Source organism: Podarcis muralis, chromosome 11 (genome assembly GCF_964188315.1).
Source record: "Podarcis muralis chromosome 11, rPodMur119.hap1.1, whole genome shotgun sequence".
NCBI lineage: Eukaryota > Metazoa > Chordata > Lepidosauria > Squamata > Lacertidae > Podarcis > Podarcis muralis.
In genome coordinates, this window is record NC_135665.1 from 51,849,813 (window position 1) to 51,877,410 (window position 27,598).

The 27,598-nt window shown below is 42.9% G+C and overlaps 1 protein-coding gene across 1 annotated transcript in view; it reads right to left on the minus strand.

Moving 5' to 3' along the window:
- LOC114606317 (E3 ubiquitin-protein ligase NEDD4-like) overlaps window positions 1-27,598 on the minus strand; it is a 122,859-nt gene that overhangs the window by 35,582 nt on the left and 59,679 nt on the right. The window contains 9 exon segments of the mRNA XM_028748412.2: window positions 1,331-1,450; window positions 3,924-4,055; window positions 9,590-9,649; window positions 11,594-11,668; window positions 14,305-14,481; window positions 16,006-16,144; window positions 22,209-22,375; window positions 25,036-25,135; window positions 25,312-25,373. Of these exon segments, the coding sequence (XP_028604245.2) occupies window positions 1,331-1,450; window positions 3,924-4,055; window positions 9,590-9,649; window positions 11,594-11,668; window positions 14,305-14,481; window positions 16,006-16,144; window positions 22,209-22,375; window positions 25,036-25,135; window positions 25,312-25,373 (1,032 nt within the window).

Here is a 27,598-nt window from a genome sequence, read left to right on the forward strand (position 1 = left end):
GGTTGGCAGGAGCTGGGACTGAGCAACGGGAGCTCACCCCATCACAGGGATTCGAACCACCAAACTTCTGATAGCCAACCCCTAGGCTCTGTGGTTTAGACCACAGCGCCAAATAAGGGGTCTGTCTGGTGTTAAAAGTGTGCACAGGTATATTTGCTATGCCAGCTTTTCACACCAATCAACGCACTCTGAGCTGTGATATTTAAATATGTGGTGCATTGAGAATCTGACTTTGTGTAATTGCAGATATTGTTACTTCCGATTTCCACCTTTCAGTGTTTCATCCACTGTGATTATTAATTCGTGCAAAGTTGTCAGATTCAGTTGCTAAAAACTTAACTTGCAGTGCTTTCCTCCTCCCCAGCTGTCACTTACAATACAGAAATCATGAATATTTCCCCCATCGGCTAAATGAAGAATACAAAATGTATTCACTTGCTTTGATTCTGTAGCTGGCTATTTTTTTCTGATGTGCACCTATGGTTTTTGAGCAAATACTTCATCAAATGGATGAAATAAGTGCAATAAATAAATTACTTCTTAGGAAAGCAGCAGTATGTGAAAGTCCAAAAACAGAAAGCAGCAGGAGATCTGAAAGTTGGGCCAATCTGAATGGGGAGAGGGGTTGCATGTGGTTCATCAAATGAGTTTTTCCCCCAAAAGATACTGCTTTTTATTATTATAAAGGGGTATCTCTGTATTATCTCAAAAGAATTAATTTCAACGGGGAAATTACTTCCCTTCACCAGAAATGTTTTCAGCAATGCAGAGACTGAATAGAATTATATCACATTGAAAGTGCCTAGATTTTCTGACCATTGAGCACAAAAATAAATGTTTGGCAGTGAACAACAATATCTACTTTACAACCAAAAGCTCATCTTCATAGAACAAACTGAACTGAAGGATTTATATTCAAATGCAAAACAGAAAATAAGAGTCAAATTGAAAAGTTACATGCATAACTCAATCTACATGCCCTTGCTTTGTTGACTGAAACAACCAAAAAAAGAAGGAAATTAAAGTAACAATTTGAATATTTCTTAAGTGATGATCCTATAAGATTTGAAATAAAAATAGGAACATGTCTACTATGTTCAGCATAAGAACTGGTCAGAACAGCAATGTGTAAATGCACAAAATAAAGACAGAGGCGAAAAATAACCTGTAAGACGCAAATGTCATTTTTTTGAGGCACAAAGGAGTTTTTGCAAAAGACTGACAAGTGGACTGGAAAACTGGAAGTTAAAGTAAGGAATAACAACAAGATAGAGAGGATGGGAATCCAGGAGGAAGGGAAGGCTTGGCAATTGAAGATAGCACTTCTCACCTCAAGTGGTGCAGATAATGTTACTGTGGGAGTACTGAGGCTACGAGGCCGTCTGATCTGAGGCTCACTTAGGTGGTTGTTACTGTTTGATGTTGACCCAGTCGCACCATCCTCAGCAAGCTATTTCAGAGGCAAACACAAGTTAGCTACATGTTATGACCTTCCTCGCCAAAAGACGAGCCATTTCACGATCAAACAATTTCCAAACGTTCGTGCCGGTCGGTGAATTATTAAATAACTTTTTCAGCAATAACATTCCTGCCTGGGGGGGGGGGGGGGGAGATCACACCGGGAACAATTTCTGCCATGCTGTCAAAATCCTGCATTTCAATTGCATTCTAAATGTTTAGGAGTACCTTTTTTTTTTTTGGAAGAGTGAAGGCTTTTATAACTATTATATCAAACAAATGTGGGTGAGGCATTAAGGCAGCTCAAATTACGGGGCAATGGGGGATGAGGAAGGGAGAAAAAAGCCCAGCCCTCTTAGTCACTGTTTTGGAAGGCTACAATTTGTGTGCACAAGATCTAAAATCCAGGGGTTGGGAGGGAGTCTGTTTGTGGATTTAAGGCCTCTACTACCTCTTCCTTCATAATGTGCGCACATTACTCCTTTCCCCATTTTTTTTTAATATAGTATAGCACTAAAGGTAAAGGTAAAGGGACCCCTGACCATTAGGTCCAGTAGTGACTGACTCTGGGGTTGCGGCGCTCATCTCATTTTATTGGCCGAGGGAGCCGGCGTACAGCCATGACTAAGCCGCTTCTGGCGAACCAGAGTGGCGCACAGATACACCATTTACCTTCCCACCGGAGCGGTACCTATTTATCTACTTGCACTGGCGTGCTTTCGAACTGCTAGGTTGGCAGGAGCAGGGACCAAGCAACGGGAACTCACCCCGTCGCGGGGATTCGAACCGCCGACCTTCCGATCAGCAAGTCCTAGGCTCTGTGGTTTAACCCACAGCGCCACCTGCGTCCCTTATAGTATAGCACTAGGACAAGTTTATTTATTAGTATGAAACAGGTGCATAAGCCCTAGTGGCTAATGCTTCTTCATCTACCACATTTACTGTAGCTTGCCTACTTGCATCCAAAAGGTTCCCTAAGCAGGATAACTTTTGGCTGCCCAAGATTATATTTTTGCTCAAGCTAAGTTCAACATTGGCTTCTCTCGATGCAGTCATTTCACCTCCCCATTCCACTACAGCACCTGACCTCTAAGAGTAGCAGAAAAGAACAATAATTCCCTTGTTCCTCTTTGCTATTGCAAAAAGCACCCAGGACCTGTTGCAGGGGGAGCAGATGAGTGAGTGGCAGGCATGAAAAAGGGCTGGTTCTTCACGGTTGGAACAGACAGCTGCTACAGTCACCTAGAGGCTCATTCGCAGCTTCCTGCTTGGACCAGTCTCCTGATGAATGGCACCAAGCTCTTAGAAAAACACTCAGTGATGCAACTCCCACCAGCTAGTTAAGGATTAGTTACCTAAACCACTGCTTATTCTCTGTGCCTGCTTGTTTACATAACCCGCTTACGGCTGCTCCATGCTTCTGCCTGGTTTCGCATGTTATCTTCTGGCCATGGTCAGCTCATGTACAATTTCACTTGCTTTCTTGGCTGCTAACTTATACTTATAACACTGATGTTAACAGTGGTTACAGTTAACCAGCTTCCCCTTAAGTCAGGATCTGAAACCCACTTCAAATTGTGGCTTTAATGGGGTTTTTTGGGGAATACCAGTTAGTCTTTTACAGACCCTCCAAGTGTCCCTATTTTCCAGGAACAGCCCTGGATTTACAGAAGCTGTCCTGGTTTCTGAATTGTGCCTGGAATTTTCCGCTTTCCCTTAGGATGTCCCTATTTCTACTGGAGAAATGTTGGAGGGTATGGAGTTATCCGACCCGCCCAAGCCACCTGAAGGCAGCCCTATATAGGAGTGGCTGGGGCAGCCCAGTCACATGGGTGGGGTATAAATAGCAATAATAATAATAATAATAATAATAATAATAATAATAATAATAGAATAGGATGTCCCAGTTTTCATTAAAGAAATGTTGGAGGGGAGAAATTGCTCCAAGGAAAGTAAGAGCCACTGAAGACCCACTGCGTTCTTCGGGATCTGTTCCACTTTGTTAAAATGCAGGTAACTTTTTGTCTTCAACAAGCAAAAATGTTGAGTGCTCTTGCTGCAGTTTGACAACCACAGCTTCATTTAGGCAAGCAGGAACAGAGAATTTTGCTCTTCTTCACCTAGTGACAATATAGCCCATCACCGCCTTGCAATGACCCAGTTCTGCCGCCCCCTCCCCCTGAGTGAAGATGTTATTAAGCGGGTGAAGGGTGGACATGTGTCACGATGCGCACCTCCCGGGTTTGATGCGTATTGAAACTGGCACTGGCCTGCGCCAAACAGAGCGGATCTTGCTTTAGTCAATGCATGTCTCCTCAGCTAAAACCAATTACTTCCCCCGAAACTGTCCTCCCCCACGCCTATAGCTGTCATTCTGAAATTTGACACGGCCGCGGAATGGAAACGACTCCACACACACTGTATAAAACATTCTGTCGCTTTTCTCTGGATAGCAAGTTCCGTACCTGCATGATAGGACGAGTCCAAGTTGTGGTTCGATTGTTATGATTGACATAGTAAGTACGACCCTTAGCATCTTTCCTCTCTTCCCAGCCCGAAGGTAAGCCCGGTGTAGTATGTACATAGGCCACTGATGGCTGTTTATGCAAGAAATTACCATAGTGTTACTATGTGACAGCGGGTCATTCGTACAAACAACATTTGCAGCAGCAGTACAACCAGGAAGTGTGTGTTGGCACAGCACCTCCCTCTTAGAAGGCAGGCTCGCGTTCAGATACACAAGGGTTCATTTCCATCCTCTGGAGCATGGGTCACAAAAGTGACAAGAAAATTGCAATGCGCTGAAATCAAGAGGGATACAAACATTGTCCAGCTTGAGAGAAGCGTATTTCACTTTATCCTCGCTGAAGATACTGTTTGTTCATGAAAGACAGGCAAAAGGAAGAGCGGAAGAGTATAAAGAGACTTAGCAGAATCAAACACTACTGCCAGGAGCACCGAGAAGAAAATTATTTTACTCCCATTAACCAGCATTCCTTCAAATAATGCACAATTGTTTGTTTCCCTAGCTAGCTGAAATAAGTCAGCAGAAACAGGAGGGTTGTCAAACCTTTTGTGGCTTGTGGGCAATATTTGTTTTGCTGGGTCACAGGCTGTGCAGCCTTGAATCCAAATACGTTGGTTAATAATGAAACAGACTTTCAGACATGTCATCAGCATCCATTGTATAATATATGGGGTTTACAAATATTTGAGCATTGTATTCTTGTTTTTATGATGTCTTCCTTCCATGAAGCTCCCCTGCCTCTGCTTTTGATTCTCAAAACAACCTTCTGAGATAGGTGAAGACCAGGGTTTCCCAAACTGGGTGTCTGTTTTTGGAACAGTTCCCATCATCCCTGACCACTGGTCCTGCTAGCTTGGGATGATGGGAGTTGTAGTCCAATGACAGCTGGAGACCCAAGCTTGGGAAACACAGGGTTAGACTGAGAGTCACCCCATGAACTTATTTGGACTTGGGTCTTCCCAGGTTTAGTTTGGTACTCTAATCACTATAGTCACACTGGCTTAGTGGCAGATCACCTGCTTTGCATGCAGAAGGACCCAGGTTCAATTCCTGGCATCTCTAGGTAGTGCTGGGGAAGTCTCCTACCTGAAACCCTAGACAGCTGCTAGCAGTCAGTGTATGCAATATGGTTTGAGTCCACATAAGGCAACTTCCTATGTCCTCTAGTGGTTTCTATGTTCCTTCTTAAGGCCAAGGCTTCTTGCAGGCATCTGTTCTGCTGCTTGCAAACTCAGGCAGAAATATTGACACTGCAAGCCACCTACTAATCACCTGCTAACTACTGCTGAGCTCTACTTTGGTCTCTGATGTTTCACAGGAAACTCCCCCCATTTGTCAAGGTGCTCCTCATAACTAATGAACGTAGAATGTGAGATCCCCTGGTTGCAATACAATAGAGGCAACGCAAGACAGGAAAAACAGGTATGCCAAATCAGGCTAGAGTGCAAACTATGTAGGTTTCAGTGTTTATGAACTTTCCCCCTATATTCACAAAGGAATGTATCTGTATACACACAGTCACTGAAGGTAAAACTATACATTACGTTTAATATGTGGCAGTGGTTTCTTACTCAAATGTAAGCAGTGGGGATCTGGATCAGAGCCCCAGCCACAACACCAGGAATTAAACCAAGTCTCTATGGCAGCTAGAAACAGTGAAAAAGCTCCCCTTGTTACAAAGGCAAGGTGGTTTTTTGGTTTACTGTAAATGGAGTGAGAATTTCAGAGATGGTCAGAGTTGGGGAAGAAACTGCTATACATCAGTAACAACCTACGTGGATTAAAGTCTGCGATCTTTCTGTGGAAGTAAAAATAAAACCACGCATTCAGGAAGCTGAAGCAAGAATTGATCGTGGGTGCTGATGAACATTTATATGTTCTCCGGAACAGTTTCAGATGGAATTGTGGGTACAGATTTGAAAATTGTTTTGAATTTTGTTTTGTTTAAATAAGGTGAGAGGTATGGTAACTCCTGCTCTGAAAAACGTGGTGCTTTTTAAAAAATGCATGTTATGAGAATGATGATTAATTAATGATGACTAGAGAGGAAAAAGGTGGAAACACCAGAAAGGACTGCTCAGCAGTCTCTATATCTCTACACACATATATAAAAGAAACCAAGCAGTCTTGTGTGAAATCCTCTTAAGAGCTAACAGATACTTTATGCTCAGCTGGCATCACAGTTTGGTAGACTCTCCCTTTTCTGCACATCCTTTTGCTCTAAAAATGTCTCCACTGATTTAAAGTTGAGGGGAAACGAGCAAAAAGGGATGGGGCCTGTCTCCAAAGGGATCTTGTGGTAGTGGAAGGGCAAGTCTTAACGTTGTGCAGCAGGGGATCCAACACGCCAGCTTTGCTAGCGGAGGCTTGTTGTGCAACCGGATTGTGCAATGCATCACACAATCAAAGTTACCAGCAACCTGCTAATGCGTTCTCTTGTGGAACAACTTTCTACTAGTGCAGAATATTCTGACAGTGAAAAAATTATGCTGCTAAGTGGGTTGGATACAACCCTAAATAATTTAGGAGATTGTGGGCTGTATCCAATGGAGCATATTCCGCTTACGCAATGGGGCAGTCCCCTTCTTCTGGGCAGCCCTCTCTTTGAGGGGTTTGTCCAGTTCTAGTCTGGATTCAGATGAAGACTCCTAAGAAGGTGGAGCAGGGGTCTTGAAGTTGCCCGTCAAAACAAAACACCCAGACAGCACACTCAACAGGCACTCAGCCTTCCTCTTTATTACTGTACTTATATATAAATTATAGTAATTATTTCTATATGTGCATCAAACAAATGCAAATTAGCGCAAGCAATTATTATTTTTTTGAAATATGGGATGTGTGATGCATTTATTTTTTCCCCTAGCAGTGCTTAAGTGGCCCATGTGAAAAGTTGGTAAGATCTCAATATGAATGTCAACAGAGACAGGGAATAATGCAATTGCCTAGGAATAAAAAGTTATCTCTTGCTATTCGAAGTACAGTCATACCTCAGGTTACGAACGCTGCGGGTTGCGGACCGCACTGAACCCAGAAGTACCGGAATGGGTTACTTCCGGGTTTTGGCACTCGCGCATGCGCAGGAGCGCAAAATGACGTCACACGCATGCGCAGAAGCACCGGATCACGTCACGCGCGTGCACAGACACAGCGCTGCGGGTTGCGAACATGCCTCCCGCACGGATCACGTTCACAACCCGAGGTATGACTGTAAATAGATTTCCTTTCTAGGCTATGTCAATTTTTAAACTTATGGTCCTCAAAGATTAAAATAAATAAATCTGTGCTTTAATTTGCAAGAAAACACTTCTCCTGCATTTTAGCCATTACCCCTTCCTCTTTGTTTCAAGCTGACCTATATTAATGTAAGCCCCCCTACCTGAAATAGTCGGTGAAGAAATGGCAACGGACTGAAGAATGAGTGCCAATACTCTAGACCGCCCAGTATAATCTTTAACGTGCTGTTGCAACACAAAGCTTTCTCCAAAAAATGAACAACTAGAACCTCCGTCGACTTCTGCCATCCTTGATAGATTTTTGTATTGTTTTCAGATTAGTACCACTGCCAATGCTAAGGGTATTAATTAAAACCACTATGCTTAAAACACCCAAAGTACTTGTAGCCAAGTTGAAAAACAGAATGGCCCAAGAAGAGACATGAAAGTTGTGAGGACCAAGTTAGAACATTCAAGTGGATTCTTGGGCAGCCACTGATGATGGCATTGCTGTACCTCCCCCCTTTTTGGCACTCTGGTAAGTGCTGGACAGCTGCTGTTACAATGGCCCACAACACATTGAATTAATGCTATTTCACTGCAGGGCATCGTGGACAATTTAAAAGGTGGCTCCCTGGCAGTCACTGTAGGAGTACCTCTGCTCCCTTTTCCTCCTCCTATTTAAGCCTGTCCATTCACCACCACATTCATGCAGAAATGAAATTGCTTTGAGGACCTCATGCTGTGAGTCCCTTAAAACCTGGAACTAGTCTGCTGTTAAGCCCCATACAGTGTATGTAAAAAGGTAAAGGACCCCTGGACGGTTAAGTCCAGTCGAATTCAACTATGGGGTGCAACGCTCCTCTCCGCTTTCAGGCCGAGGGAGCCGCTGTTTCTCCACAGACAACTTTCTAGGTCATGTGGCCAGCAGGACAAAACCACTTCTGGAGCAACAGAACACTGTGATGAGTGCCAGAGCGCATGGAAATGCCATTTACCTTCCTGCTGCAACGGTACCTATTTATCTACTTGCACTGGTGTGCTTTCAAACTGCTAGGTTGGCAGGAGCTGGGACAGAGTAACGGGAGCTCACCCTGTCATGGGGATTCGAAACGCCGACCTTCCAATCGGCAAGCCCAAGAGGCTCGGTGGTTTTGACCACAGTGCCACCTGCTCCTTTTTACCTTTAGCGTGTATGTAGGTGGAATTGGTTGTGGTCATTCATGCTTTCTGCTTACTGGTTGGGCTTATATCCTCCCTGCCCACCCCCTGGAATTTTCCAGTCACTTGGGTTATGGAGAAGGGGCCTGGCAAAGGATCCTGTACTGTGTTTTCCCTCTGATTTGTTGTTTTGTTTCGACCATCTTCCATGCGCATCACCAATGGCATCCCTATTTACACTGGTCCAAATGGAGAGAATTCACAGGTGGGCATTCCAATAAAATTAAGTAAAAATTGCAGCAAGTATTTCCCCTTTGGGGATCGCGGAGATAAATGCTCTGCTCCTAGTTCTTAAAAATTCCTGCACCTGCACACATTTCTCCTTCCTCCTCCTCCTCTTTTGGTACGAGAAGAAGCTGGGAAGCAGCCTTTCAAGAAATAAAAATACATCGGAATAAACTGCAAATCCAGGTCCAAAATGATGTACAAGAAGGGTGCGGGGTAGGAAAAATGGTGCCTATCATATTGTGGGTTCTTTTTGATGGGGGCTTTATAATTTGAACTGTATCAGTTGTTTATATTAAAATTATATTATAATTTTACTGTATGGTGTCTATGTAGCTGAAAGGTAAGGGGTGTGTGTGTGTGTGTGTGTGTGTGTGTGTTTGTGTGTGTGTGTGTGTAATATTCACTCACTGAGAGAAGTGAGCTTACAGGGAGCTAGGCAGAGGGCCTTCTTGGTAGCTGCACCCACCCTGTGGAACGCCCTCCCATCAGATGTCAAGGAACAACTTTATTAAAAACTATCTGACTTTTAGAAGACATCTGAAAGCAGCCCTTTTTAGGGAAGTTTTTAATGTCTGATGTTTTACCATGTTTTTAATATTCTGTTGGGAGCCACCCAGAGTGGCTGGGGGAACCCCAGTCAGATGGATGGCATAAGAAACTGAAGGACTGAGGAGAAGAAGTCTGTTTTCTGTTCACCCACAATTTACGCCATGAGTGCTGGGAAAAGGTGATCTATCTCACAAAAGAGGCACAACAAGGAAAGTTGACATCTGTACACCCTGAAGCCAAAGAGTTACATGCACAGATGGGGGAAAAAATGAATAGCCCACAAAAGACTTAAAATGCTAACATTCTGGAGAGAAGCCAGGAGAAGAGAAAAGAACAGGACAGAGTCTGGGCTTATAGGAAGGGGATATATTTGGCTTGATAAAGGCATGATTACCGTTGACTCTTCACCTCCAGTGACAGTTGAAGAACGAACTCTCCTAGATGGGACGCTCGGCTGTTAAATAACAATTGTTACAATTAAGGGGTGGTCGGGAACAGAGGTCACAGATGATGTGCATGTCTTCCGGAAGAAACAAAAGCCCATTTTAAAATACTGTATCAACTTTAAAGGTGAGGAAAGAAGCTATCAGTCCCTGATAACGAAAGGAAAATGGCGGTCACTTATTACAGCAGAGGTGTTGGCCTGAAACAACCAGGACTTGGATCCAAAATACTTCTGTTTTCATTTCCACCTAGAGATGACTTCGTAATTCGACCGCAGTTCCAGAACAATATTATACTATTGGATTCCACACAAGCATAGCTATGTGTACGCTTTGACCCAAAACACTTGGGTACTTGAAGCAGCAAGTAAAGCAATGTGTCGAACATTGCTTTAGTGTAGGACAGTTAAATTTATTCCTTTTCTACAGGCAGGAACACAAAGAAATGATCTAAGCCAAGAATCTGATACACCTCAAGATTAAATAAAGGTCCCGTCCCCCGCATCAGTGAGAGCAAAGACTTAATTCAAGCTGAAAATGAAGAAATGGGTCTTCAGTTAATTATACCGCCCCACCAGGAAAGGAAAGGGCAAGTATCTGCAAACAGTGGTGCAGTGGGCAGGGGAAGAAGAGAAGAGAGCTTAATCGCTAAGAGAAGAAAATCAGCAAGGTTTTCCAGAAGGGTTTGAGCACATTTTTAAAATTTCTGTTTTCTTCCATTGGGACACTGTTCAGTTTAATTGACATTTGAAAGAAAAAGAATTCACTATGAGAATTCATTCTTGTCCATGCATTCTGCTACATAGAACGATCTAGTGTTAAAGTTATCTCAAATGTATTCTCATGCAGACCAGCTCTTTCTGACACGAGGAGAAACTGGAAAAAGTTCTCCTGCGGTGTTATGATTAGTTATTTTCATTATTAATTATTTCGGAGAGCTGTTTTGGGTATGTCTGACATGGACATGCAACATAATCCTAGGCATGTTTGTGTTGAGTAGAAGTTATAGAGTTCTCTGGATTATAGCTGAAAAGAATACTACTTGGAAAGGAAAGGAGGTTAAACAGAAACAGGAAAACTGCAAAACAGTTAGTATGCAAAGCAAAGCAAACGAAAAACAATTTTCCAGGAAATTTTGGCACCTTTCCCTGTCTTCCCCTCATGCAATTTCAGTGTATACACAAATTACCCCACTTAATGACATGGATTATAACATTATGATGCCTGATTAATATATAAACATTAGGTCTCCATAGCATGTGCTTAAAGAAACAAACCCAATGCACAATCCTAGTTACATTTACTCAGAAGTAAATCCCACTGCGTTCAAGAGGGCTTACTCCCAAGGTTAGCACAGAAAGGACTGCAAGCCTTAGACTGCGATCCTAAACACACTTACCAGAAAGGAAACCCCATTAAATTATGTGATTTTCTGAGCAAGCATGGTTAGGGGTAGACCTGTAAATTACTAATCCGGTGTTTCCAAGTTTTATTTATGTAGCCTCTTCTTCATATGCATCTTCAATATATCTTCATATACCTAGCATATGAGGGCACCCATCCTGCCACAGATTATGTGTACCACAGCCATAGAGCTGTGTGGCCTGTTCTATGCCTGCTCATATCTATTCTTGAGAAATATCCATGCCTAAAGCCCAGGATGCCTGAAAATTGGTTCAGATCATCTGGTCAAGAAGTATCTTGACCAACAACATGCAGTTTCATCCCATCTTCTCCAACCTGCACTGAGAATATTCCCTTTTCTGGGATCTAGGCTTCCTACCCTTCTTAAGAGGGTTTAAGAAAGTTTGTAGCAGTCAATATATATCGGGCTGAAATCACAGCTGAAATGATTTCCACAAGAGAAGGTGTCACAGACCCATGCAGATCAAAAATACAAAACTGCATTAGAAAAAAGAGAGGTAGAAAAAAAACATTAAGAAAATCCTGCTTACCAGTGATAAATGGGATTGTTCGGCAACTGCATCAGTCACACTGCAAGATCTTAACCTTGCAGAAGGATCTCTCTGCTGAAGGAAAAAGGACACACTGAATTATTAAATGTACACTGGCATTTTCCCCTCGACTCAAAATCAATTAGATTCACTTTTTGATATTGTATTCTCGTTTCTTCCACCCTCTGCAGTTCGATCACCAGAAATGAAATCCCCCTTCTGCCGACCAACTTCAAGAAAGCTGACTTTTCTGAATATCAAGTATAGCTGAAAAATATTCCATCAACATTAATATAGCGTTGGGAGAGACTAATGGGAGGCTGGAAGATAACTAGAGCATTTGTTGGGATATCTGTTCTGGATGCTCTTCAACAAAAATGTGGTGAGTGAAGAAGATGAGGGGAAATATGGAAAAACTTGGGTGACTCTTCTAAAGAGAAGGCTTTATTTATCTTCATTTGCCTCTATCAGAAAGTAAAATGGAGTAATATCCATGTACCTTTCAGGGCGGTGTGAAGATTACCAATGGACATGAAGTACTTTGAACACCCTAATGTCTTGCAAGGCTCCCACTGCAACTAGGGTCTAGCCATCTGGTCTGGTATTTAGACCTCTGGTGTGCCTTGGGGAGCAGCATCCCAAATCACAAGGAATGGTGGGGGTTCGAAGGGCTGCCTTGGAGAGCTGTGGCCAAATCCTGGAAACCTGAGGAGGTGTGAGGAACCTCAGGGCCAGGGGGGCATATGCAACCTCTCCATCCGGCCCTTGTGACTTTCAACCAGCCCTGTTCTGTGTCCTCCTTGAGTGCCTTTCCCTGGCTAGAATCTGCACTTGCATTGTGATAACACCTCTTGCATCTCTGGATGGAAAGGTGCAGGAGTAGAAATCTCTGGTTTTTGCCATGGCTGGAATGCTACCCAATGTAGAGAGCTAGAAGTCTAAGCTCTGTATTGCCCTTTCTGCCTTTTTGCTTTTGGTCCCCACCTTCCACCGGCATGTTGCCCTGGAAGGCTGCCTAGAAGAAAATGCAACCCTTGGGCCGATAAAGGTTCACCACCCTTGGCTCCTCCATCGTCTCCTGGGACAGGCGGATGCCAAGAACCCTTGGCTGAGGAATCGGCACCGCCTGAAACACTCTAGATGCCTCGATTCCCCAAGCCAGCTTTCCCTATCAAAGGCAGTCTGCTTCATTATTGTTCGCAGAGCTGGAAAGTTTCAGTACAGCAGCTTCTACCACATATAGTTCTCCACTTCTCTTGTTCCCGGTCGTAGCAGAAGACAGGATGGGTGGGGAGGAAGACAGGATGGTCCCCTCTTAATGTGCTTTAGGGTGTTCCAAGCTTGCATATTGATGGGACTAGCAATGCTAGGATGCTCCCTGAAAAGTCTAAGGGGTATTGGAAAGACCTTCTGCAATGCGTGTGTAACTGTAAAGTTACATCGCCATACCAAGGCTCCTGTGGTGGACGTTTGTCAGTACATTTTGGAGAAGGTTTCTTACATGCGAATGTTATTATGGCTGGGGTTCTTTCAGCCGGGTTGTCTGTTGCTCAAAAACGATTAAGCCACTTTTACAGGATTGTTAGGTTCATGTGAGAACCAGGTCACATGATCAGCAGGAACAGAAAAATGCACGATAGGCTTATCACATATCCAGGTGCCCCCATTTGATGGGACACAGAATTGACTTGATTAGGAGAACAGCTTGTAAATGATTCACACCTTGCAACAGCCACAGTGATCATGCAAGAAATGTATTATGCAAACCCAACAGTATTTCACCTACGTACAATATCAGAAACGGTTATATTCATATAGAGAAAGTGCTTTCAGCTAACTGCTTCTGATATTGTAACAGCCCCTTAACAGAATCATGTACGGAAATGGTCATTTCAACAGGACTTAATCACGCACCGGTATTAAAGTAATCCAAGTTTTTCTTTGTATCTGAACCCAATAAGCATATCTGGTGAATATTTCAAAGTTATTCATAAATGAAACCTTCCTATATTTAGCTTCCTTATCTCCTGAACAATGAAAGGCAAGCTGATAAGGTGTCCCATTAAACTGTGATATGCAATATTTCAAATTGCTTCCTTTAAATAAATAGATAACCTAGCAGTACCCTTATCCACAGTCACTGATACTGTTGCCCTGCCAATATTCATCGTTGACCATTAAATGCAACTGCTGAGTTATGGGAACAGATGCTAAACAACTAATATGTTGGGACATTGCTCCCAATCAAAAATTATCAACTTATATCCACTGAATACTTGACCCAACAAAGTCCAGGCTATACCTGTAGTAATTTATCAGAAAAAACATACTGAAAGTTACACATAAATAAAAGACAACTGCGATAGTCCAATTCTAAATATGTTTTCTCAGAAGTCCATTAGATCCAGCAGGATTTGCTTCCATATTCAGTTTGCATGCTAAGGATTGCAGCTGAACATTTACTGATTCAATAGGACTTGCACCCCAGTAAATATTCAGAATAGTGCAACCCTGCTGTATTGTATTGTCCGATTTTAATTAAAGAAGAGCGCACACATTTGCGTGCTCTTGTGTAGAAGGTAGCAGCTCTTTGGAAAACTGATTATCTTAATCTCCAAGTGCAAAACATTTCTAGCATTTGCAAGAATTTCAGCAGTCAGAATGGACGGCAGCATACATAAGATAGCAGCGTACACATTGAGGTTACTTACAATCATAGAAGAGAGTTGTTCCCCATTTGAATCTGGAGTGATCTGAAGTCTTCTGTTCAGTTCATCGGACAGCTCCTGAGGACTGGTCCGAGAGATGGGCGATGAAGGTGGGGGTGGCAAGGACAGGCTTAAGGAATCGCTGCTTGCATTAACCTCTTCTGAAATGGTTTCCCAGGGCTGGCGGAAAGGATAGAATCCACGGTGAATATGCAAAACCTTCCCTGCCATACGTCCCAACGCAACCATTCCACATAACGTGAACGCCGTCTTAGCTGGGCTGCTTATCGAATGAACTTAAGAGAACCAACATGTACTTTAAAAGTCTCCCGAAAACGTGATTAGCATTTGATAATCAGCTTTGCTCTTAACATACTGTACTATGGATATGAGAGGGAGCTGGGGAGGGTGAAACTGGCAGGTAACAGAAGTGCAATCGCGAAATTTCAGAAGCACCGGGTTAAAGGAAGCGCAGTTATAGAAGACATGCAAGTTCCTCCACATCTCCGTAAGCGGGAATGCAGGCAGTGGGGTGGGGTCCTTGCTTGTGTTCTATTGACTGACCTGAGAATAACTGCAGCATTAACTTTTTTTTTTAAAGGCACAGAGGTGGTGTTTCCCATGCAATACATTATTTAGTGACTGTAAAGAATGCTGTGAGTCCACCCACCAGGCTCCCTTGCTGTTTATGTCATTTAGACATTTGAACAATTGCCAGCTATTCCTGATTTGAGGCCAAACCCTCAAGGTTATATTGTGAGCCCCCACCTCAAAGGGGTTATCAAAATCAAACTATCGAGGCACAAAGCAGATTACACACAAGGACCCAAGTTTACATCAAGTCAAGAAAGAAGACTCCAATAGCCAGAAATCAGCAGCCTGGAAGCTGAATTTTGCAAAAGCGATGCCATTAAATTATTTTTTTAAATTGCAAGCATTATTTGATGTAATAAAAATAATGTTTAATTAAAGTAAACTTCCCTTCCACTCAGTAAAAGTGGCGATAGTTTTCTCAGTTGTGCCTTCCCCCACCCACTCTTTCCATCTTCTGGATTAACCTATTGGCTAAATGAATATTTGACAGTTGGTGGGTGTTGGTGGAAGATGTGGGACATTAAGGTGCCTTCTGGACCAAATTAAGACAATAAAACCACAATCTCCCATTGTGAATCCTTTGGATATTTACCAAGAAGCAAATCCCAACAAGTTCAATAGGGCTTACACCACCACAGTAAATGGTGCATACCAGCTTTTCTCACCCTCGGGTCCCCAGATGTTGTTGGACTACAACTCTCATCACCCCTAGCTAGCCAGACCAAGGCTGAGAAAGACTGGCCTATACCAGGCATAGGCAAACTCGGCCCTCCAGATGTTTTGGGACTACAACTCCCATGATCCCTAGCTAACAGCACCAGCGGTCAGGGATGATGGGAATTGTAGTCCCAAAGCATCTGGCCTATACGAACATCCAAGTCTTATTCAGCTGTTCAGCTCAGTTGCATTTACTAACTAAGGAAGGTCACTGGGAAACAATAATATACTAACAAAGGACAACACAAGGCTTCACACAATAGGTTGAAGGAACTTATGTTTCCCCCTCATAAATCTCCCACACTGTACCTTTCTAATCTTGCCTTTAACACACATTCTGTAAAATCACGTAGAGCATCAAACTGAAAAGCCAGTTTTAAGTCCTGCATGTACCTCAGGTGCCTCTCCACCCTCCAAGGGCGGTACCTCTGGGTCCAAATCCTCGCTAATGTGCCTCCTGGATCGAAACCTCCGGTGAGCCGCCTCTTGGTTTATTTGCCTGATGTTGTTGTCGGATTCGGATGCCACATCCCTGAAATGTGAGGTTGACAAAAGAGTAATGAGTTAGGTCGGAGGAGGAGGCAAGTATGAGCACTGTAAGTGGCAGCACACCTAAATTAGCACCAAATTTAAAAGCAACATTTCGGGACCTATAAAGTCCACTCTGTGCATCTCCTATCACAGCTAGTGATGAATCCCTAGGTCTCTTGCAAGCCAGATTAAAGTGAGATCATTCTGTACTCCAAAGCAAAGAAAGCCCGCAGCCAGTCTCAAGCAGTCAACTTCATTAAGGGCAAATTTCAGTTCTTGCCATAGGAACAGAGTCCAGCCTGAAGCATGTACGGTATTTAAAGCACAGTACATTACTGGGTAGGGATGCGGGTGGCGCTGTGGGTTAAACCACAGAGCCTAGGACTTGCCGATCAGAAGGTCAGCGGTTTGAATCCCCGCGACGGGGCGAGCTCCCGTTGCTTGGTCCCTGCTCCTGCCAACCTAGCAGTTCAAAAGCACGTCAAAGTGCAAGTAGATAAATAGTTACCGCTCCGGCGGGAAGGTAAACAGCGTTTCCGTGTGCTGCTCTGGTTCGCCAGAAGCGGCTTAGTCATGCTGGCCACATGACCCGGAAGCTGTACGCCGGCTCCCTTGGCCAATAAAGCGAGATGAGCGCCGAAACCCCAGAGTCGGCCACGACTGGACCTAATGGTCAGGGGTCCCTTTACCTTTACTTTATGTTAAAAGTATTGATCTTCGAGGGAGGAGACTCCACTAGCAAGCATACTCTGTAGAACAGCTTTACCACTTCATATCAAAGAGCCTAAAATTCCAACATGATTGTTCATATTCAGAAAACAAAACTCTTTTGAGTTTCATAAATCAATTTTCCCAAACGGAGCTGGTGTTTCAACAATCTGATTATCAAAATAAGTTATCAAAATAAGGATTACTTGCAGCGCCAAAAGACAATGCAACAAGCGAGGTTGGAGCTAGAGAGTACATGACAGAAATTACGGCTATAAATCCAAAGGAAAAACAAACATCCAACTTGCAATATTTATGTCGCAGTGGAAAGAAAACGTAGCTGCTTGTCAAAAAGCGAAACGCAACTGGATGTTAAACTAATGCCTGGTGTCAGTACAGCTGATACCCCCCCCATTCAATTATGCATGGCATTTGAAGTTAAGCTTTACATATTTTTAGAAGGGTAATTCTAAGAAACGCTCAAAAAATTCTCAGTGGTGAACATGAAAAGCACTCCCATCACCAAGGTAAGAAGATTACATAAATTACATGTGTATATAATTCAGTGAAACATTGGGGGTGGGGGTGGGGGTAGGGAGACCTAACTGTGACATCACTTAAGCTTAATGAGACCATTTTCTTTTCCAAGTCTAGTAAAAAACTACTCCGACCAGGGGCTGCCAACCTTTTAAGGGCTGTAGGGACATTTGGATATTTGAGCAAGTGTTGGCCCTGCCATCTCCTTTAGTCCCTTTCTCTTCCCCCCTGCCCTGGATTTCTGCTCGCCCACATAAAGAGAAAAGGCAGGAGCAAGCACGCTTTCCCAAGGGATGTGCATAAAACCCATATCCAGTAAAATTACATAAATTCCAAGGCTTAGCTTAAGCTGAAAGAGCAAGTGGAAAAGAGCATCACTCTTTCAACTTCCTGCTTCAGCTCTACATAATTATCAAGGGTGAAAAGGGTATAAACCGGGAGTCAGCAAACTTTTTCAGCAGGAGGCCAGTCCACTGTCCCTCAAACCTTGTGGGGGACCGGACCTATATTGGGGGGGTGGGGGATGAACAAATTCCTATGCCCCACAAATAACCTAGAGATGCATTTTAAATAAAAGCACATCTTCTACTCATGTAAAAACACGCTGATTCCCAGACCATCCGTGGGCCGGATTTAGAAGGTGATTGGGCCGGATCCAGTCCCCGGGCCTTAGTTTGCCTACCCATGGTATAAACCATCCTCACTACTGCAAATCCAAGGGGGTAGTAATTTGGGGAGGGGCTCAGAAGCTTCATGAACACCTCAGGAAGACCTCAAGGGCTCCACTGAGCTCATGGCCACAAACAGATAACCGCAAAGATTTGAATCAGAAAGGATTTATTTTATTTTTTAAAATGAGAATGGAAGGAGTAAGAAATAAGCAGAATACAGGGGGAAACAAATGCAAAATTCCATCTAGCTAACTTAAGCTGAACAAGTTTCTCATTTGCATGCCGGAACTGCATTGGTTTGCAAGATGTTAGGTCAAATATCAAATTATTACGAGATTGGTCTATTTTCATCTTGGTGACAAGGAGGATAGACAATTGACTCCTTGATGGAACCAAATCAATGGGAAGGTGACATGGGAAAGGGCAATTATGGAGATGAGTGTTTATTGCTGTTGGTCAGGTAGGAGAGGTGAGACTCACAGTTATTTCCTTCTGACCAGGGCTAAATAGATTTTAGCATCTAAAACTTCATTATGGTGGATTAATGGGAAGCCTGGGAAATACATGCTGGACTAGTCGTGGGGAAATGAGAGTCCTTGGTTCAGTTGGAGAGATTTTTTTAAAATACTGGCACAGAATGTCGTGCCAGTGATATCATTCCCCTTTATCCAATAAATCAAACAATATTGATACACATACACACGAAATGCCTGCAAGCAAATTACGACAGAGCTACTCTGCTCTCTAAATGGATGGTAAACTTGCGAAAATCAGCATCAACTGCTGAGTCTCTAATCAAAAATGTCTTTGTGCAATGGAGGAAACTCCCACACAGGGGAAATATCAGATAATGAGATGTGATAAATCCTGCAGTATAAACATAACTACAGGAGAAAAACGTCCCCATGTCCTGAAGGGACCATCTCTTCATTCTTCAATTTCACAGCGTTGAAAAACTTTGGAAGACTAATCAACAGAGTGAAGCACTGAAGAAGCTAGGCAGGCTGTACTGCATGGAATTAAATTGAAATACTGATAGGGAACCTCAAGATACAGCAACCTTTAAGCTAAAGATGTGTGTCTTACATGTCAATCCCACACATGTCTACTCTGAAGTAAGCCCCATGAAGTTCAGTGGGACTTACTCATAAGTAGGTGTACACAGGACTGCAGTCTAAAGCGACTCAGCAATGTTCATGATAGGCTCTGGTTCAAAATAATGAAGCAAACCTGCAGTCTAGAAGGCTTGCGCATTAGGGCTTCCCCCTATTGGCTTTCCAGTGTCCCTCAAAATTATCTTGGGGGTGGTGTCTGAGAACCCCAAAAATGGTTACAGGGAGAGAACAGCGGACTGCAATGTTCACCCCAGCACGGAGCTGCATTCCACCCAGTAAATGTAAAGGTCTCCGATTTAAGTCTATTTATATTGTAGATACGCTATGTGGCAGCTGCATTGATTTCCAATAAGACTCATTTCTAAATAGCGTTTTAAATCACACAGTGTTAGGCCACAGGATTAACAATCCAATTCTATGTATCCTTACTCAGAAGTAAAACCCACTGGTGGAAAACTGGATTCAATCTTTAAACGTGTTTGGGATTGCAGCCAGTGCATCAGATTAAGCCTTAAAAATTGTGTGAAAACTGAGCAGTGAATTAGGTTCATGAAGGTGAAGCGGGAATAATGGAAGAGGCAATCACCAGTACAAATAAATCTGGTGTGAAAAGGCATCAGCAAAATAACATTCATAATAGTAGGTCAAACAATACATTAACTTAGACTTTTACTGTAATATTATTTTTTAAAAATCAAGCATAAGCCAATATAGTTGGATTCTTTTTCTCTGTAAACTAACCCTAAGACATATACTAATGTGGCAAATCTAAGCACTCTGGTCCAAAAAAACTACACTTAAAAATTAAAAAAAAATCTGAAAGAGTCACTGCTATTCTGTTGCAACAGAACTATCAAGGAGATCTACACTAAATGCACCAGGAGGTTTTGTAAACAACTGCCCCTTTTATCAGATATACAACAAGTACTTTAATTTTATCACCACAAAGGCAGATTTTGGATGATCACATCTTGGACTGATGAACTGAGATATGAACTAGCCTTTTGCCCATGCATGCAGCACTTTGTAGAGTGAGCAATCAAACCAGTAAGTCTCTAAGTAACCATAGTTTCCTGTTTCATCTGCACCGAGAAACTATGGTTACCAGTTTTAAAACAAGCTAGGGTCAGGTTTCATTTTTCTTTCAAAAAGAGAGGAGAATTATCTGCATCTACGGGCAAAAGATTTGTTCATATATTAACTTATTAAACTTCCAGCCCGGGTCACTGTAAAATAATGACTATTTCTAATGACCTGGAATTTTAAACTGTCTATGCAAGCAGCGACTATGAAATTATGAACTTCTGTTTCTAGACAACCGCAAAACATTTTACAAACCATCAATTATGAGGCTACCTCCTAGAGCAGTCTGCATTACTTCACTGAAAATGCAGCACTGTTTGATGAATCTATCTATCAGTCTCACAAGTGCAGGCTCCCTGATAAATGAAGGGCGGAATAAACGCAGATGAAACAGCTAACAGAAATGTGTGGCATTTAAATTGCTAGCTTCACCTTCCTTTACATTATCTTGAACAACAAATATTACTTTAGGGGTCTCATATTTCACTCCTCAACTATCAAACATCAGCTCTACAGATGAGAACAAGCACAAACTTTTTAAGCTTCAGTCCAGTGCCCTGTTTTCAACAGTGACGAGTCAGAATCCTCCAGAAAACCCATGATCATGACAAGAAAGCTAAAGACCTCTGCTGCTGTTTGTGCACCAAATCTGAATACAGAGATTCCATTTAGTTATTGCAGCTTTTAGTTCTGGAAGACCTGCTCCTTGCCCGGCAGGTCTTCTCCCACCTGACCTGGGAGGGCGGGGCTCGGACTGACTCCAGCTACAAAAGCTGAGGCTGCTGAACATACTCTAGGGCTAAGTTGTTGCTGAGGCTTCTTTGTTGTGGGGAGATGGTTGGTGTTTGTTTTTTATATCTTTATTTTAGAACTTGTGATTTATGTGGGTGTCGTTCAGTTTGCTTGTGTTTAATGTTTATATTTGTTGCTTATGACTACTTTTGTCATAAACGTGTATTTTGTTCACGTTGTAAGCAGCCTTGAGCATGGTTTGAACTGTGGAGAAGCAGCACATAGATAAAATTATGTATGTCTGTATTATGGTTAATAGCTGTTGATGGGCTTTTCCACCATTAATTTTTCCTACTACTTTAGAAAGCCATTTGGGGTGCTGACCATCAGAAGAAGAAGAAGAGTTTGGATTTGATATCCCGCCTTTCACTCCCCTTCAGGAGTCTCAAAGCGGCTAACATTCTCCTTTCCCTTCCTCCCCCACAACAAACACTCTGTGAGGTGAGTGGGGCTGAGAGACTTCAGAGAAGTGTGACTGGCCCAAGGTCACCCAGCAGCTGCATGTGGAGGAGCGGGGAAGTGAACCCAGTTCACCGGATTACGAGACTACCACTCTTAACCACTACACCACACTGGCTCTCAAGAAGATGATGATGAAGAAGAGTTTGGATTTGATATCCCACTTTATCACTACCCGAAGGAGTCTCAAAGCGGCTAACAATCTCCTTTCCCTTCCTCCTCCACAACAAACACTCTGTGAGGTGAGTGAGGCTGAGAGACTTCACAGGAATGTGTGACTAGCCTAAGGTCACCCAGCAGCTGCATGTGGAGGAGTGGAGACGCGAACCCGGTTCCCCAGATTACGAGACTACCGCTCTTAACCACTACACCACACTGGCTCTCAAGAAGAAGATGATGAAGAATAGTTTGGATTTGATATCCCACTTTATCACTACCCGAAGGAGTCTCAAAGCGGCTAACATTCTCCTTTCCCTTCCTCCCCCACAACAAACACTCTGTGAGGTGAGTGAGGCTGAGAGACTTCAGAGAAGTGTGACTAGCCTGAGGTCACCCAGCAGCTGCATGTGGAGGAGTGGGGAATCGAACCCGGTTCACCAGATTACGAGTCCACTGCTCTTAACCACTACACCACATCAGCACATCTTGCGGTGCTCAGTATAATAAGTTAATTATACGCTGCATGAAGGCATGCACTTACATTAAACTTGGCCGGTGCCACTGCGTTGTCCTGTTATTATGGTTGACGTAGTAGGTACGCCCAAGGTTGTCCACTTTTTCTTCCCATCCAGGAGGTAAGGGAGGTGGTGGTAACTCCTCTTGGCGTTGAGATGGAGAATCATTGGAGTCCACCACTTCCCAGCCATGCTTTGGGGGGGGGGGGGAAGGAAAATGCAAATTAATTTGAAAAAAAAAACCAATTCAAGTGTATGCAACTTTCTAGCATGACAGAAGAGAAGCAACAGGGCTTTCAGTAGTCAAAATTTCACATAATATAGTAGCAGCGAAACATGCTGCATGGTAGCAATGACAAAGCAAGCATTTGTTTATGGTAAGCTGTTCTCCCAATGCACTCAACAAGGACTCACTCCATCCCTCCAAATACCGTATTTTTTGCTCTATAAGATGCACTTTTCCCCTCCTAAAAAGTAAGGGGAAATGTGTGTGCGTCTTATGGAGCGAATGCAGGCTGCGCGGCTATCCCAGAAGCTGGAACAGCGAGAGGGATCGCTGCGCAGTGCTCCCTCTTGCTGTTCTAGCTTCTGGCTTAGTTCCCTCAGTCACTTTCCCCACCTCCCGGAAAAGCCCCCAAGAGCCACGCTCCCTTTAAAGAGCTGCGTGGAGTGTGTGTGTGGCGCTTGGGGGCTTTTCCCTGAGGAGGGAGAAGGGCAGCCCATCAGTGACGGGCTGCCCTTCTCCCTCCTTGGGGAAAAGCCCGCAAGCGCCGCACACACGCTCCACGCGGCTCGTGAAAGGGAGCGCTGAGCAGAGCCTGGGATGCATACAGGCTCTGCTCAGCGCTCCCTTTAAATAATTTTTCTTGCATTCCCCCTCTAAAAACTAGGTGCGTCTTACGGAGCAAAAAATACGGTATCTTGTTTCCATGAAAGCTAGACTGAGGAGCATCACCTCCAAATAAAGATCTAAAGAATGGGGGAGAATATCCAGGAGCAGATGGCGTAGAACTTTAAAAGGAATCACCTGCACAGTGGTACCTTGGTTGTCGAACGGCTTAACTCTCAGACAAATCAGCTCCCGAATGCCACAAACCTGGAAGCAAGTGTTCCGGTTTGCGAACGTTTTTTGGAAGCCGAACTTCCAACGCAACTTCCGATGACTGCAGGAAGTTCCTGCAGCCAATCAGAAGCCGCAACTTGGTTTTTGAATGGTTCCAGGAGTCAAACTGACTCCCGGAACGGATTAAGTTTGACAACCAAGGTACCACTGCACTTTGATCTGGCGATAGAAGCGTATAGACAGTTATAGCGCAGATGGGGAAGAAGAAAGGTGGCATTTTTATACAGGGGCCATTTCTCAAGAAAAGAGGCAGGCTGCAACATCCTGAACTAGCCCCTATCTCCTAACCACCTTCAAAAGTCAGCCTTACAGAAAGCACATCTCACTAGTGAAATATAAATGGTGGAAAAAGCATGGTTGAGGCTGTTCTCCCCCCCCCCCCCCGCAATTTAGCGAAAGCACAAAGCACTTTTTTCTTGATAAACTTAATGTCGAACTTTGGAGAGTAAGAGAGTTATTTTAGTTTGCCCAATATTGCTGGAATTTTGCTGCAAAGAACAGCTCTGCTCTGCAACGTGACATAGCAAAATGGGAAGGAATTCTATGCTTGCTTCATAACCCAAAATTGGCATTTATTCAATTAGGACTGAAAACAATGCTTCGTCCTCGAGGTCATCACTAGGAATAAAGGCTGAAATGGCTCGTATCTGATTCACTCATATCATGAAAAGATACAATTTCAATAGAAAGCTGTTCCAGCTCTCCTGGCTGATTCATAAAACACTTTGGATGTGTTAACAGCGTGGGCTCTTTGGCTTGTGACAAATGACAAACTTACAAGTAACATCCACCCTAATGCATTCCCACCCACTCAAGCCACAGGTCACCAGCGCTGCAGCAACATTTGAAGAAAGCAGTTGCATTGTAAGCTGCGATTGAAGTAGCATAATTGAGTAGTCAGATGAAAGCTTTTTCTGCAGATTTCATTCTCCCTGCCGTAGCAAACCACGTCATATTCTGCTGAAAGGATCCCATGAACTTGACGCTTCACTCCTGAAACTATCTCTCTTGCCCACACCTGCGGAATTGCTCTGTTTGCTTATGCATTTCAGCGTTTATTTTGAAAATTTATATGCTGCCCCACCAACAACAAATCGTGTTCCCAGGGCCGCTCAGAATCATACTTTAAAATGTAAGCACATAATGATAAGACAGAACCAATAGTAAAAAGAAGAAGAACAGAAATGGCAGCAAAGATTTAGCAGAGCATCGTGTATTAGCTCTTAGCAACAAAATCTAGATATGAGGAAATTCTGCCCATTTTCTTCAAGGGACAAAGTGCTTGATAGAAGATGGTGTCTCCCTTCTTTCTTGCAGAACTGCACTGCTGATTATAACGATTTTCCATTACTGAAATTGAGCTCGGCCATCAAAGTTCATTTTTGTTAATAGCTGCAGAATCTGGCTGCTGTGCTGTAGACGGGAGCCTGAGTTGAATACCAAAACAAACTTGGCTCAACTATCTGAATCTGGAGTAGCTGAAGTCCTCACTATTGTACTGAAACTTTGACCTAAGCCCAGTGTTAATGTTTTCACAGAATTGTAAGCTTTAGGTGTTTTACGGATCTGAAAGTCGCTGCGAGACTTTTTGTGTGGAAAGTGACGATTAAATGAAAGAAATAATAACAATACCTTTAAGCAATATGATCAGTAAAGCAGAATGCTATCACATATGCAACTGTTACAGAGAAATAAAGAAATTTGGAAACCTCGCATTTAAAGCAGTTTACCTCAGAATCCTCCCTCTGATCACCATCCTCTTCTTGCCCTCCGTTTTTTGGCATATATGCCATCTTCAGCCTCAGAAATCCCTTTACTCGAGATTTGTGACTACAGAGGAAATAGTAAAAAAGGAGGGATAAATAATGTCCTGTTGAACTTGAAAAGCACTTAGTTTTAGCTATCTATCAGTCTGTAGATAAACTGTAAATTACACAGAACACATATTATGTTTTTACTATTCTTATATTATATTATTCATCTATAATATATGTCCATATTCTCACCTTCTTGGCCTGAGGAGGAAATCTTTAAAAGTATACGGCCTTTCCATGGTTGGGTCTTCAGTCTATTGGGACAAAAATCAAATCATTAATGCTCACAAACACATGAGTGCACGCTCTAGTAAAATGTAAACAGCAGACCTACAGAAATTATATTATTCCAAAGAACTCTGCCGCTCTTGCAACCATTGTGTATTGTCAGCTGAGCAGTTCCACCAGGTGTCGCTCTCAACACCGCTAACAGCTCAGCCCAACAATCAATGCTGTGGAAGCAGAAGTAGTTACAGATGCACAAAGTTGTTTACTACTAATCTCAATGAAGCAATGGTCCAAGTCACACCCAGAGGCCTGTTTTCCAATCACCAACTTTGAGAATGCACATTGCAAAGTGCCAAGAAGCACGATAACTGCGACAACTGAAGGCGCTGAGAACGACACGCACAATTTTTTTTGGTTTAGCAGTCAGAGCTAGCTCCTAAGTCTAAGATAGCCCACGTGGCTTGTTCTAGGAGACATTCCACAAACCAAAAAGATGAAGTTTCCATGGGTATTTACTGTCAACACTTTCCCCCTCCTACCCCTACTATAAACTTATGTTCCAAATGAAGCGGTCACATCATTTTCTCCAATCGTCAACAGTCCTGGGATTAAAATGACAGACTTGAATTCCTAGATGTCTCCATCTATCAGAATCAAGGTAACGTGGAGCCATAACCAAATTTGCTAAGGATAGTGTGCAGACATATCTTATTTATCTGGGATGACAACTATAGAGTTGATAAAGGGGTCATATCAATCAGAATCAAGATAATCTGGAGCCATAACCAAATTTGTCAAGGAAATTTTGCAGACATTTCTTACTCATCTGGGGTGCCAGTTATAGATTTGATAAAACAGTCGTATTAAATATATACACAGAAGGACCAAGCTGAGTATTTGATAGCTTGGGTTTTTGCATTAAAAACTGCCCTCTTGGAACTTGTTGTTGAAAATATAAGGACTTTTTAAAGGGTTGCATTAATGGAAGCAGTTCCCCTCCTCAGAAATATCAAGTTCTTGTACAAGCATTAAATGGTCAATTTCTGAAGGGGAAAGAATACATATTAGTGCTAAGCATGCACTGCAACATGGGTCAGAATTTCATTGTAGAGTTGCTAACAAAAGGAGATTCTATGTGTTGGTGCTATTCAAAGTGTTGGTGCTGACCTTTAAAGCCCTAAACAGGCTTGGTCCAGTATACCTGAAGGAGCATCTCCACCCCCATCGTTCTGCCCAGACACTGAGGTCCAGTGCCGAGGGCCTTCTGGCAGTTCCCTCACTGCAAGAAGCCAAGTTACAGGGAAACAGGCAGAGGGTAGTGGCACCCACCCTGTGGAACGCCCTCCCACCAGATGTCAAAGAGAACAACTACCAGACTTTTAGAAGACACCTGAAGGCAGCCCTGTTTAGCGAAGCTTTTAATGTTTAATAGACGATTGTATTCTAATATCTGTTGGAAGCTGCCCAGAGTGGCTGGGGAAACCCAGCTAGATGGGCGGGGTATAAATAATAAATTATTATTATTATTATTATTATTATTATTATTATTATTATTATTACTACTACTACTACTACTACTACTACTACTACAGTATTATGCACATTCAGCTGAAGGTGTTAAAAACCCTACTTGTGCACAGGAACCTTGTCTTATCTAAGTGCATTTGCCACGGGCTCCCAAGTGCTTTAGCATTAGAACTCAAAGATGCAGTCCTTAAAACTGATATGACTCTGCATGTTCCTTCAGTATCTCTCACCATAGAAAACACATTCAAATACAAATCAATAGATATTTAGGATATTTAGGGGAGAGATGTGATGATGGTCTACAAGACTATTCCTCAGAAGAGGATGCTGGTGGAACATCTCATTTTCAATACTTGGGGGAAGTTAAGACCCTGGAGTGTTGCTGCCAGCCAGTGTATGAAGATGGAGAAGTGGAATGATTCAGTGTAAAATATGAGGATAGTAATCTTACAGTGTTTTCGTAAAGGTTATACATGAAAGATAATGCATGCAAAGCACCTTGTGAAGTCTGGGAAAGCATTTTGTTGTCATTATTGATAATCATAGCTTAATACAGGGCTTGCTGAGCCAAAAAGAAAATTCTAATTTGGCTTGTTTAAAGAACAAAACAGCAACTGACGTATATCAATACATGATAATGTATCAATACACGATAAGGGCAAATTCACACCTATATGACTGCCAGCTTTTGGACTACATACGAAAATCTAGAACAGTGAATCTG